Below are 11,349 nucleotides of genomic sequence, written 5' to 3' on the forward strand. Positions count from 1 at the left end.
GGTTGGCCCCCAAAATAAGAAAAAAAGTGAATTAATAGAAACCAGTAAAGTAATAATATTTGTGAAATTGAAACCTTGCCTCACTTGGTGTGAGTGTAATACACCAATAAGCTACAATTCTACCAATTCCAATTTGATTAATCCCATCTTTCGTTTAAATCTTTGTTTACTTAAAATTTAGTTTGTTCAAGTAGAGGGGCAAAAGTGCACAGTACCGTCACGTAATAAGTGAATAATATGATAAAATTTTCTTATTTAATTATGATTAATTAATATATATTCATACTTTTAAAAAAATTATTCAACATAATAAATTAGTAGTATAATTTGGTATAAAGTATAAACATTCGATACCAATACAATTTTTACCAAGGAACACCAGCTACCAAAAAATTCACCGTGACGCGTGTGGGGTAAAAAGGTCTACTTCAACTTTTAGAGCTTTTAGTTAATATAGGGGTGTGGCATTTACTGCTTTTTGGTCATTGCTTAGAGAAGGAAGAATCAGAGTGTTCAGTAAGAGAAACCACTTTTATAATATCCATAGGCATACCTTGGAATATAGAGTGTCCCTAGCAAAGGGCAAACAAAGGTGAAGTAGTAGTGTAATAAAGAATACAGCTATAGTTCCCCCTCTTCTCTCTGTCCTTACATCTCTGTCCCTCTTGTCTACTTCTCAAAGCTTTTTAGATATCTGGGCTTTTTTTTTTTGCTTTCTCTGTTTCTAATCTGGACCATTACTGTTTCTTACAACTTCATACCAGTATCTCCTTGAATCCTCAATACCCCACTGACCTAATCTTTAAAATCCCAACATCAACAATGACTCATCACAAAAAGCAAACCCATTTCATGCCCCTTTAAAGGACCTTCCACATTCCTTAAATTCATACTTTAATATAGTTCCAGTTGAGTACAAGCAAATTAAGAACAAAAAAAATAGAAAGTAACTTTGAACTCTCAAGAGTTCTTCAATCTCCAAGATTCTGATACTCCCCCCAAAATGGATGTAAGCTGTTATTGGCATTTGAAAGCTTTTCTTTTTTGGTTGGAAATTTAATCATGGGTAGATTCTATTTTATGATTCTGATTTGTGGGTATTTTGAACAGGAGAGCAATTATTACTTCATGAGGAGGAGTCATGTTCCAGCATTTGGTTGCTGGGACTGTAACGATAATGAATTCCCAATTCCTTTCACACAGTGCTTTGAATCAGCTAGGCAAGCTGGTTTACTTCGATATAGCTACTATGAAGACCGTGATTTGTACGTCGCCGGCGATCTTTACCAGAACGATATTGTCACTCCTACCATGATCGTCGTTCCTCGTCGTAAGGTAATTATTATTAACTACTGTTAGATACTAATATCCAGTACGTACTGTACATCCTTCTGTAGAAAGGTGAATACGAGACATAACATGTGAAAGCATTCAATGGTTTTTGTTTTACTACTTCACGTGCATGTTTTCTGAATATTACACGTACACATTTTAATTTCTCTCTTTCAATGTGTATATATCGTTCAAAGGAAAGTAGTAGTGTTACTTCGTCTCTTTCAATTGATGTAGTATTATTTACTTATAAGCCCGCTCGACAAGAAATACACCCTTTTATAATTAAAAATAAATTAATTTTAAGCTTTTCATTTTATCATAATTTTCATGTTTTTAAGCCACACAAATCTCACCGGCCACATGCATGTGTACGGCCACAATTTGAAAAGTTCTCTTCTTTTTTAAAAAAAAATTATACGTTTAGTAATACACCATCGTATAAATTGAAACCGAGAAATAACATAACTGATTCGAGGTCAGCCTACGGTTGATTAATTAAATCTGAACTTTGATTGGCAAATTGGCAGAGAAAAGCAGTTGGAAAAGAAGGAAGAAAGGATGCATGGGACGATTGTGAATATGATGATGTGAAAGAAGCAGCAAGTCCTGTAACTGTTCCACCATCTCCACGTCCTTCACTTAAAAGGGCACCCAAGGCTGTAGATGAAGATCTCTACAAGATTTCCCCAACCTTGCTCTACGCTAAGCCTAAAAGGGTATATATGTCCTCATTCTTATTCCCCTTGACCTAATTTGATGGCCGCTGCCACCAATTTTCTCTCTATTCTTGTCCCTAAATTGGAGGGATGTGTCAATTTATTGGACCTATAAGGAAAAATTGATTACCTTATTCACAACATTGCTTTCAGAACGATATTGCTTCAAAGTGGTAATCTTTGTTTATAAAGGAAAAAGAAAAGGTGATAAGTCTATAAAATATTTTTTTTATAAAGGAAGAATTGTTCAATTTCTTCACTTGAATAGTTAAGATAATTATACTAGCACATGTATGATGTAACGTTAACTAGTATGGATACCTTAGACTTTCATGTGCAAACAAAAAACTTCTTTCTTTAAATTCTTATGCCAGCTAACACTTTGCAGAAAGGCTTCAAGGGATTCTTTTCGAGCTGCCTGCGGCCAATTTGTGTTTCTTAAATCTGATGGAGCTCCAAGCTAATTACGAAGAAGAAAAGAACATATAGGAGGACTAGTGGTTTCATATTCAATATTAGTAGTCGATGTCTATATTCTAAAGTTCGTATAGAGACTTTGGAGTATTTTCTTGGATTTTCCCTAGTGAAAAGTGGCCATTGGCAGACCAAGAAGATAGTATCCATCAGTAACTTGTAATATGATAATGAATAACCAAGAAGCTCGCCTTTTCTTCTCTGCTCTATTTCCTGCCGTATGTTTCTTTTTGGAAGTATTTACATCTTCCTACTGAACTTTTGTAATGCTATAAAGTATCAAGAAGTGGAAGTATTTTAAATATGGATTAAATGGCTAAAATTTTCTTTATGAGAAAAACTAAAGTAGGTCCGCTCTTGTCTTTATGATGTCCTCTGCCTTTTCCTTCTATTAACTTTCTGGTGAATATGGTCAACAATGTTATTCATAAGCACTTGAATGAACTGCTTATAGCACAATGGAAAGAAACTAAAAGAACCCCAAATTATCTCGTCTTTTGCTAAGGTTTGTTTCTTTCGAATGTTTTTTCTCTAAAAGAAGAGATGAGGGGCATGCAAGGAAGGAAAGGTGGTGAAAGCGTCAAGTGCTAATTTGCAGAATGAAATGCGATAAAAAGAAAAGGGGGGTCACACCCTTTTTACACCCAAAAAGATATGTATGTCATGGATTGTGGGTTAAAGAGTTTTTCCATTTGAATTAACAAACTTGAGAAGAGATTATTTTACTTTCATAGTCGCCACTTGAAATTGATTTTTGGGTGTTCCAAGTCACCTTTTATTTGAATCCCTATTCAAACGAACATTTGACTCTTTTCATGTTGGTCTGCGAGAATAAAATCCGAGTAAGAAAATCTATTGATCGGGGAGAAAGTGTAAGGCATTCTCCGAGTCCCGTAGTTCTAGTATAATCGCTTTATTGACTATAACTTGGCTTGGATTAATTTTAGACAAACTGTGATTTATTGGTTCTCATATTTTACCTATGTCCGGTTTTATTGCTTGATTAGATTTATTGAAATTATCTTGAAATAAGTCACGTGTACATGTACTCATTTTTGTTTGGCGTGCCAAGAATCATGTCACGCGTATGTGTACACAATCAATAATACATTTATTATTATTCAAAGTTGATTGGTCAAGTCACGTAAATGCGCACTTGTATTTGGGGTTACGTATCACAGCTATGTCACTAGACCGTACACATAGCCATGATAATTAATTATTTAAAGTGCGCCTAAAGTAACTAGCGCACTTGAATTATTTTTCTAAACTAATTTGAGATTATTGTAAGGCCAAGAGTTTATGCATAGGAAGTTATTTGGAAGTCGGGAAATATTTTAGCTATTTAAAGTATTGACAAGACATACACATTTAGAAATATGTTGATGCAGGAGGGTAGAGTGATTGCTTATGCTTTACTCCAGTTGAAGATTCATGAGAAGAACTACCCCGTTCATGATCTAGAGTTGGCAGTCATTGTCCACGCATTGAATATTTGGAGGCATTATCTCTACGGCGTTTTTGTAAGGTATTTACATATCATCGGAGTCTTCAGCACTTGTTTAAGTAGAAGGATCTAAGTTTGAGGCAGCGGAGGTGGTTGGAGCTATTGAAACACTATCATATCACCATTTTATATCATCCCGCGAAGGCCAATGTAGTGGCCGATGCCTTTAGCGGAAAGGCTGGGAGTATGGGTAGCCTTGCATACATTCAACTTCGTGAGAGATTGCTAGCATTGAATGTTCAGGCCTTGGCTAATCCGTTCGTGAGATTAGATATTTCGGAGCCTAACGGGGTTCTTGTTTGCGTAGTTTCTCGGTCTTCTTTATATGAGCGCATCAAAGAGCGTCAGTATAATGACCCATATTTGCTTGTCCTTAAGGACATAATGCAGCACGAATACCAAGGAGGTTTCTATGGGACATGACTGAGTGTTGCGGATGCAGGATCAGATTTGTGTGCCCAATGTGGATGGGTTACGTGAGTTGATTCTTGAGGAGGCCCACAGTTCGCGGTATTCCATTCATCTGGGTGCCGCAAAGATGTATCAGGATTTGAGGCAGACTATTGGTGGAGAGGAATGGAGAAAGATATAGTAGAGTATGTGGCTGGGTACTTGAACTGTTAGTAGGTGAAGTAAGAGCATCAGAGGCCGGGCAGTTTGCTTTAGAGACTTGAGATTCCTTAGTGTAAATGGGAGCGTGTTACCACGGATTTTGTTATTGGGCTCCCACGGACTTTGAAGAAATTTGATGCAGTTTGGGTGATTGTGGACCAGTAGACTATGTCCGTGTATTTCATACCAGTTGTGACCACCTATTCTTCAGAGCGGGTGGCTCACATATATATCTACGAAATTGTTCGTCTTCATGGCGTACCGGTATCCATTATTTCTTATCGGGGCACACAGGTCACATTGCAGTTTTGGAGAGTAGTATAACGAGAGTTGGGCATACGAGTTGAGTTGAGTACAATATTTCACCCCCAGACGGACGGACAGTCTGAGCGCACCATTCAGATCTTGGAGGATATGCTACGTGCATGTGTTATGGATTTCGGGGGTTCATGGGACCAGTTTTTACCACTTGCAGAGTTTGCCTACAACAACAGCTACTAATCGAGTATTCAGATGGCTCCTTATGAGGCCTTATATGGGAGGCGGTGTCGATCTCTAGTTGGTTAGTTTGAGCAGGGTGAGGCTAGGTTGTTGGGTACTGATCTGGTTCGAAATGCCTTGGAGAAAATCACGTGGACTCACGATCGGCTTTGTACAGCACAGTCCAGGCAGAAGAGTTATGCTGATAGGAAGGCTCGTGATGTTGCATATATGGTGGGTGAGAAGGTTTTGCTCAGAGTTTCGCCCATGAAGGGTGTGAAGAGGCTCGGGAAGAAGGGCAAGTTGAGCCCTCGGTATATTGGTCCTTTTGAGGTGCTTGAGAAGATTGGAGAGGTGGCATACAAACTTGCATTGCCACCTAATCTATCGGGTGTTCACCCAGTATTTCATGTTTTTATGCTTCAGAAGAATCATGGTGAACCGCCTCATGTTCTAGATTTCAGCACGGTTCAGTTAGATGGAGATTTGACTTATGATGTGGAGCCGATGGCCATTTTGGATCGGCAGGTTCGAAAGTTGAGGTCAAAGAATATAACTTTAGTGAAAGTTCAGTGGAGAGGCCAGCCAGTTGAGGAGGCTACTTGGAAGACCGAGCGGGAGATATGGAGTAGCTATCCACACTTATTTGAGACTCCTAGTATGATTCTAAACTCGTTCGAGGACAAACGTTTGTTTAAGATGGGGAGAATGTGACGACCCAACCGGTCATTTTAGGTATTGTAGCCCAATTCTCCCCATTTATCTCTTCTTCTATGTTCATTTGTGGTTATGTTACTTGTCGGGGTGGTTGGTTTGGTTCTGGGGATGATTCGGAATAAATTGGGACACCTAGTCCCAAGGTTGAAAGTTTAAGTTGAAAGAGTTGACCAAACGTTGACCTTTGTATAAATAACCCCGAAATGACAATTTGATGGTTTTGATAGCTTCGTATGGTGATTTTGGACTAGGAGTATATCCGGATATTGATTTGGAGGTCCGTAGGCCGTTTTGGCTTGAATTGGCGAAAGTTAGAAAGTTGAAGGTTTGGAAGGTTGGGAAGTTTGACCAAAAGTTGACTTTGTTTATATCAGGTTCGGATTTTATTCCGAGAGTTAGAATGGGTTCGTTGTATTATTTACGACTTGTGTGCAAAATTTTAGGTCAATCGAAGTTGATTTTGATATATTTCGGCATTGGTTTTAGAAGTTGGAAGTTCATTCGTTCATTAGGCTTGAGTCGATGTGCGATTCGTGATTTTATTGTTGTTGAGGTTATTTGAGGCTTTGACAAAATTCGTGTTGTGATTTAGTACTTGTTGGTATGTTTGATTGAGGTCCCGAGGGCCTCGGGTAGGTTTCGGATGGTTAACAGATCGATATTTGGACTTAGAGCATTGCTGAGAATTTTGGGATTTGCTGGTGTGATCGCACTTGCGGTGGGCTTGGCCGCAAGTGCGACGCCGCAGGTGTGGCTGGAGGGGGGAAAAAGCGAAGCTGGGTCTGGCTATGGGAGTGTAGCAGGTGCGAAGAAGGATCGCATCTGCGAGTCCGCAGAAGCAGAATTTTGGTCGCAGATACGGAGAAGGGTGGTCTGGGCTTGCAACGCGGGTGAGGAGTGAGTTCCGCAGGTGCGGACGCGAGAAGCGCGAGTTAGACCGCAAAAGCGGCAGGTCAGAATTTTAATTGTTTTCTTAGAAGCGAGACTTTTTCCGTAAAAACGGAACCGCAGGTGCGGTAGTTGAGCCCGTAGAAGCGAGATCGCTGGCAGTGTGTTAAAATCGAAGGGTTTAGTTGATTTTCTCATTTTTGGGACTTTGAAGTTCGGACTAGGGCAATTTTTGGAGAGGTTTCCACCTAAATTGAAGAGATAAGTGACTTTTAATCACTTTTGTCCATGAATTTTGAATACCCATTGATTATTACACCTAATTTTCATGAATCTAAATTAGAATTTGGAAATTTTTGGACTATGATTTGGAGAGTGGAATTTGAGAATTTGAGGGTCGATATGTAGTTGGAATTGGATGATTTTTATATGGTTGGACTCGTAATTGAAAGGGTGTTCGCAATTTGTAAATTTTGCCGGGTTCTGAGGTGCGGGCTTGGAGTTGACGTTTTGAGTTGACTTTATGATTTGAGTTAAAGACCTTAGTTTTATCTTTTGGAATCATTTCCTATGGCTTTTATTGATAGTATTACGTTATTTTGGCTAGATTCGAGCCTTCCGGAGGTTAATACGCGCGGACAGGGCTTGTTAGCGGAGTAATTTGATTTGCTTGAGTTAAGTATCTTATCTAGATTGGTTGAGGCACTAGTTGGCGTAATTATTTGGGATAGCTACGTGCTATGAGTGGCGCATATGTATGGAGTTGAGCCCATACATGTGCACTGGTGTACTATTTACATGCTCGGGTAGTGGTTAGAGCCTTGAATTGATTGTTATGCTTTAACTGAGACGTTTCTCCTATCTGTACCCCTCTGTGAGCTATTTGTATCATGTTGAGGTTTCATTGAGGTTATTTTTCAGGTTTGAACTGATAAATTGTTATTCCATGATGAAATTATTTGTTTTAACTGTGATAGCACACATTGCACTTGCCTACACTATAGCATGCTAGATATATCGGTCTAGGAGTATGCATTTGGTAATCATTGATCATGTACACGTATTCTTGTATATTTGCTTTCTTCGTGTTATGATCTGGTATGGTAGCCTCTGACCATGCCAGGCGGATTGTGATTGTTGGCATGTGATTTGTTGGTGCGGTTGATGTTATTGGCACGTGAGTTCTCCGTGTAGCACGTGAGTTGTCCGTGCGGATCCAAATATTGGTATTATTAGCACGTGAGTTGTCCGTACAGCACGTGAGTTGTCTGTGCAGCACGTGAGGTATCCCTGCAGCATGTGGATACAGATCCATCCCCCTAGGAACACCCTCTTATGTTTCTCTCTTGATGGTGTACACGCGGATATTGAGGAAAGTCTGACTAGTGTTGTTTGGAATTGCATTTCATCTCTACTTGCAAATTTCCATGGATTATTATCTGACTTATCTGTTTATTATCTCTATATGCTAAACATTGACTGAGCAGAGTAATTGAGTAATTGTACACATTCACACACAAATGCTTCTTCCTGTTCTTTATGACTTGATTTCAATATTGTTCTATACTTGTTAAAAATGATGAAACTGTATACGTCATAGCTAGTATCATTTATAATTCTCGCTTCTTTTATCTCGCCGAGGTTAGTTAAGATACTTATTGAGTACATTGGGTCGGTTGTACTCATACTACACTCTACACTTAATTGTGCGGATCCAGGTATGGGGACCAATTATCAGCAGTAGGCTTGCTTGATTGGACTATCTTCGAGAGGCAAGGTAGTGCTGCATCCTTGGTTGCAGTTTTGACTTGTCTTTTTCTTACATACTGTTGTCACAGTTCAGATAGTGTTATTATGATTCGGTTTCAGACTTGTATTCCGTTGTAGAGTTAATGACTTCGTATTTACCAGTTTCTGGGGTATTTATCTTGTATCAGCAGTATTTTGGTTATATTGAGATTTAAACTTAAGCTATTTTTTATAAATTATGTTGCTCTAGTTCTTTATTGTTATATTTTGACTTGCCTAGTCGGTATGTTAGGCGCCATCATTACAGGTTGGGATTTTGGATCGTGACAGCTTCCAAGGAAACAGGTTCTGATATTCCAAAATACGGTTCATGATATAGCAGATAGAGCATGATGCTGTTAGATCTTTCAGAGAAGTCTATGACAGGATTAATGACTTCTCAATTACCATGGATGTTGGCTTTGACAGATTGAAAGAGGCCATATATAATACCCTTTTTACGGTAACTCTGTTATTCTGTGGATGTTAAGATAATTGTTTGTATTGGTGATCCAATCGACTAGTTGTAATCCCGTTTGGACAAAGAAATGTTTTCCTTTTTTTCAAAAAAATTATTTCTTTCCGAAATCATCATTTGTTTATAAAATTTCTAATTTTCACTTGAAGATACATTTTGGAATTTTTCGAAATTTTGAAAAACTCCAAAAAACTGTTTTTCAAAATTTTCACTCAGATTACTCACAAAACTTCAAAAACAACCAAAAATTATATTCGTGTCCAAACACAACTCTAATTTTCAAATACTATTTTCACTTGAAACAAATTTCACTTTTTTTTGGAATTTTATAATTCTTATATCCAAATGCCCACTAACTCTCCTTTTGCTTATATATGTTTAGAGGTCCAGTTAACTATCTGATGCATAGTCAATTTATGCGTGATTCTGTTTAAATATGTATTTATTTGTCTATATTCTATCTGTGCTTTTTATTAGTGCCAAAAGGGGAGAATAATAAGGATTCAAGAGGGATGCTATTCAGGGGAGATGACTCAAAATGAGAATCAACACCATCGAATGTTTTAGGGAAGTATTATGAAGTTTTCTTTTAGCATGCATCCTATTTTGTCATCGTAAGAAGAACTTACTACTCTATCTTTGAAATTATGAGACATTAATCTATTATGAAAGAATGGACTAATTATTAATTTAGTGACTAAAATTATTGGGACTGGTAGATTTATACTCAATCTAATCATGTCTACTTCTTTATTTCCTATTGAATGGCGCAGCTCATTTCTGATTCACTTACTTGGACTCCAACGCATGGCCCATTAATATGGCAAGATCTTTATTCTTAATTCTAAATAGCAAATCTTATTAAGATTAATTCTTATTCAAATAATCTATTGACAAATAGCTTAAAACATGTCAAATGAAACTACAACATGACAATGTGTATAAATAAAACATCACAAAAAATCATCACATGAACCTCTATAAGAACATCACATAAACAATGAAATAATTAATAAAGGGAGGATAAGTAATGAACCTTTAAGCAAAAATTTCCTTCAGAACTTGATTAATGCAAAAAAATTCTTAGCCAAACAAGTACACCAAACTAAGGGCAAATCGTCAAATGAGAAGAAAATCTAGTGACGAAACTTCTAAAATTCGAGTCCGGACCGAAACTCGACTGTACCTCGTGAGGCTGTTGGTTTTTGGCGTGACAGAGGTGACTACCAATGAAGTTTCACATGATATTTTTGGCTTGAATTTGGGGCATTTTTGGGTCTTTAACGGGGTCATGAATTGCTGGATTTTTCGAAAGAAAGAGGAAGAAAGAATGAAACGAGTAGAAATTCTCTTAACGCAGAAGAAGAGTTTTTTTTTTCAATTCTCTCCTCTCTTTTCTCTCTTCTTCTCCCATTTTTCTCTTCTATTTATAGAAAAAATATCGAAATATTTCATTTTTTTATTTTTTAATTAATTTTTTTTAATAATAAATTCCCACTTCCCATTTCCTTCTTTTTTTAAAAAAACTTTCCCCGCCTTCCTTTACTTTTATTTTTTTATTTCCCAATTTCTTTACTTATTTAAAAAAATCACTTTCTTTTACTTTTGTTTTTAATTCCCTACTTCCCCTTTTCCTTTTTTTTATTCCATCCGAAATTTTAAAAAAATTATTTAAATTTTTGTTTATTTTTTATTTTAAAAAAAGATAAAAATAAAAATAATATTAATAGTAATAATTGACCTTTTAAATTATTTTTAATTTTTACCCTATAAAAAAAAGGTCTAACTAAGCTAAAAACTATAGATTAAAATCCTAAAAATATTTACATAGTGGAAGATAACAAAAATTTAAATATGGTCAAAAATTAGGTGCTCGCAGCATGCCCCTCTTTTCTTGGAAACTTGAAGAATTTTCAGGAAAAGACAAGGTGAGCCATGTGACTAATTTTGAACATATCTTTATTCAAAGGGGAAAAAATATGGAGAAGAGAAAAGAGTGCAATCGGATCCTGGTTTTGGACAACCTACATATTTCGGGTTTAGGGGAATCACGTCGTATGTAGTTCAAGGAGGAAGAATGGAATGGTGGAATGATGAGTTGGAGAGTCGAGTAAAGTTCCGTCGAGGCTCCGGTCTGCGGTCTTGTTATTACATCAAAAAATGAAAAAGAAAATTACATTAAAGAAATAGGAAAATACAAATTCTTATCTACTCTTTGTGTCTTGAATCTTGTATCTTCACTTGAAATCTTGTAAACCCATATTGAAAGATAGGTGCCTTGACTTTGAAGATTGATGACCTGCTTTTCGATCAGAGTTTGGAACTTGATTCTTGGAAAGTTGGGTTGCTAACAT

General features: G+C 37.1%; 1 protein-coding gene across 2 annotated transcripts; it reads left to right on the forward strand.

Annotated features, from left to right (window-relative positions):
- Positions 1–472: 472 nt before the first annotated feature.
- LOC107813999 (uncharacterized) lies at positions 473–2,725 on the forward strand. Of its 2 annotated transcripts, none has more exons than XM_016639322.2 (4): positions 473–1,009; positions 1,111–1,335; positions 1,863–2,051; positions 2,440–2,725. In XM_016639322.2, the coding sequence occupies exons 1-4, from the start codon at positions 1,004–1,006 to the stop codon at positions 2,491–2,493; spliced, it is 474 nt and encodes a 157-aa protein (XP_016494808.1). In that variant the 5' UTR covers positions 473–1,003; the 3' UTR covers positions 2,494–2,725. The 2 variants fall into 2 exon arrangements, with proteins under 2 accessions (XP_016494808.1, XP_016494809.1); XM_016639323.2 differs by having other exon boundaries at positions 476–592.
- The last annotated feature ends 8,624 nt before the right edge of the window (positions 2,726–11,349 follow it).

The sequence above is a fragment of the Nicotiana tabacum genome, chromosome 19 (genome assembly GCF_000715075.1).
Source record: "Nicotiana tabacum cultivar K326 chromosome 19, ASM71507v2, whole genome shotgun sequence".
Classification (NCBI taxonomy): Eukaryota; Viridiplantae; Streptophyta; class Magnoliopsida; order Solanales; family Solanaceae; genus Nicotiana; species Nicotiana tabacum.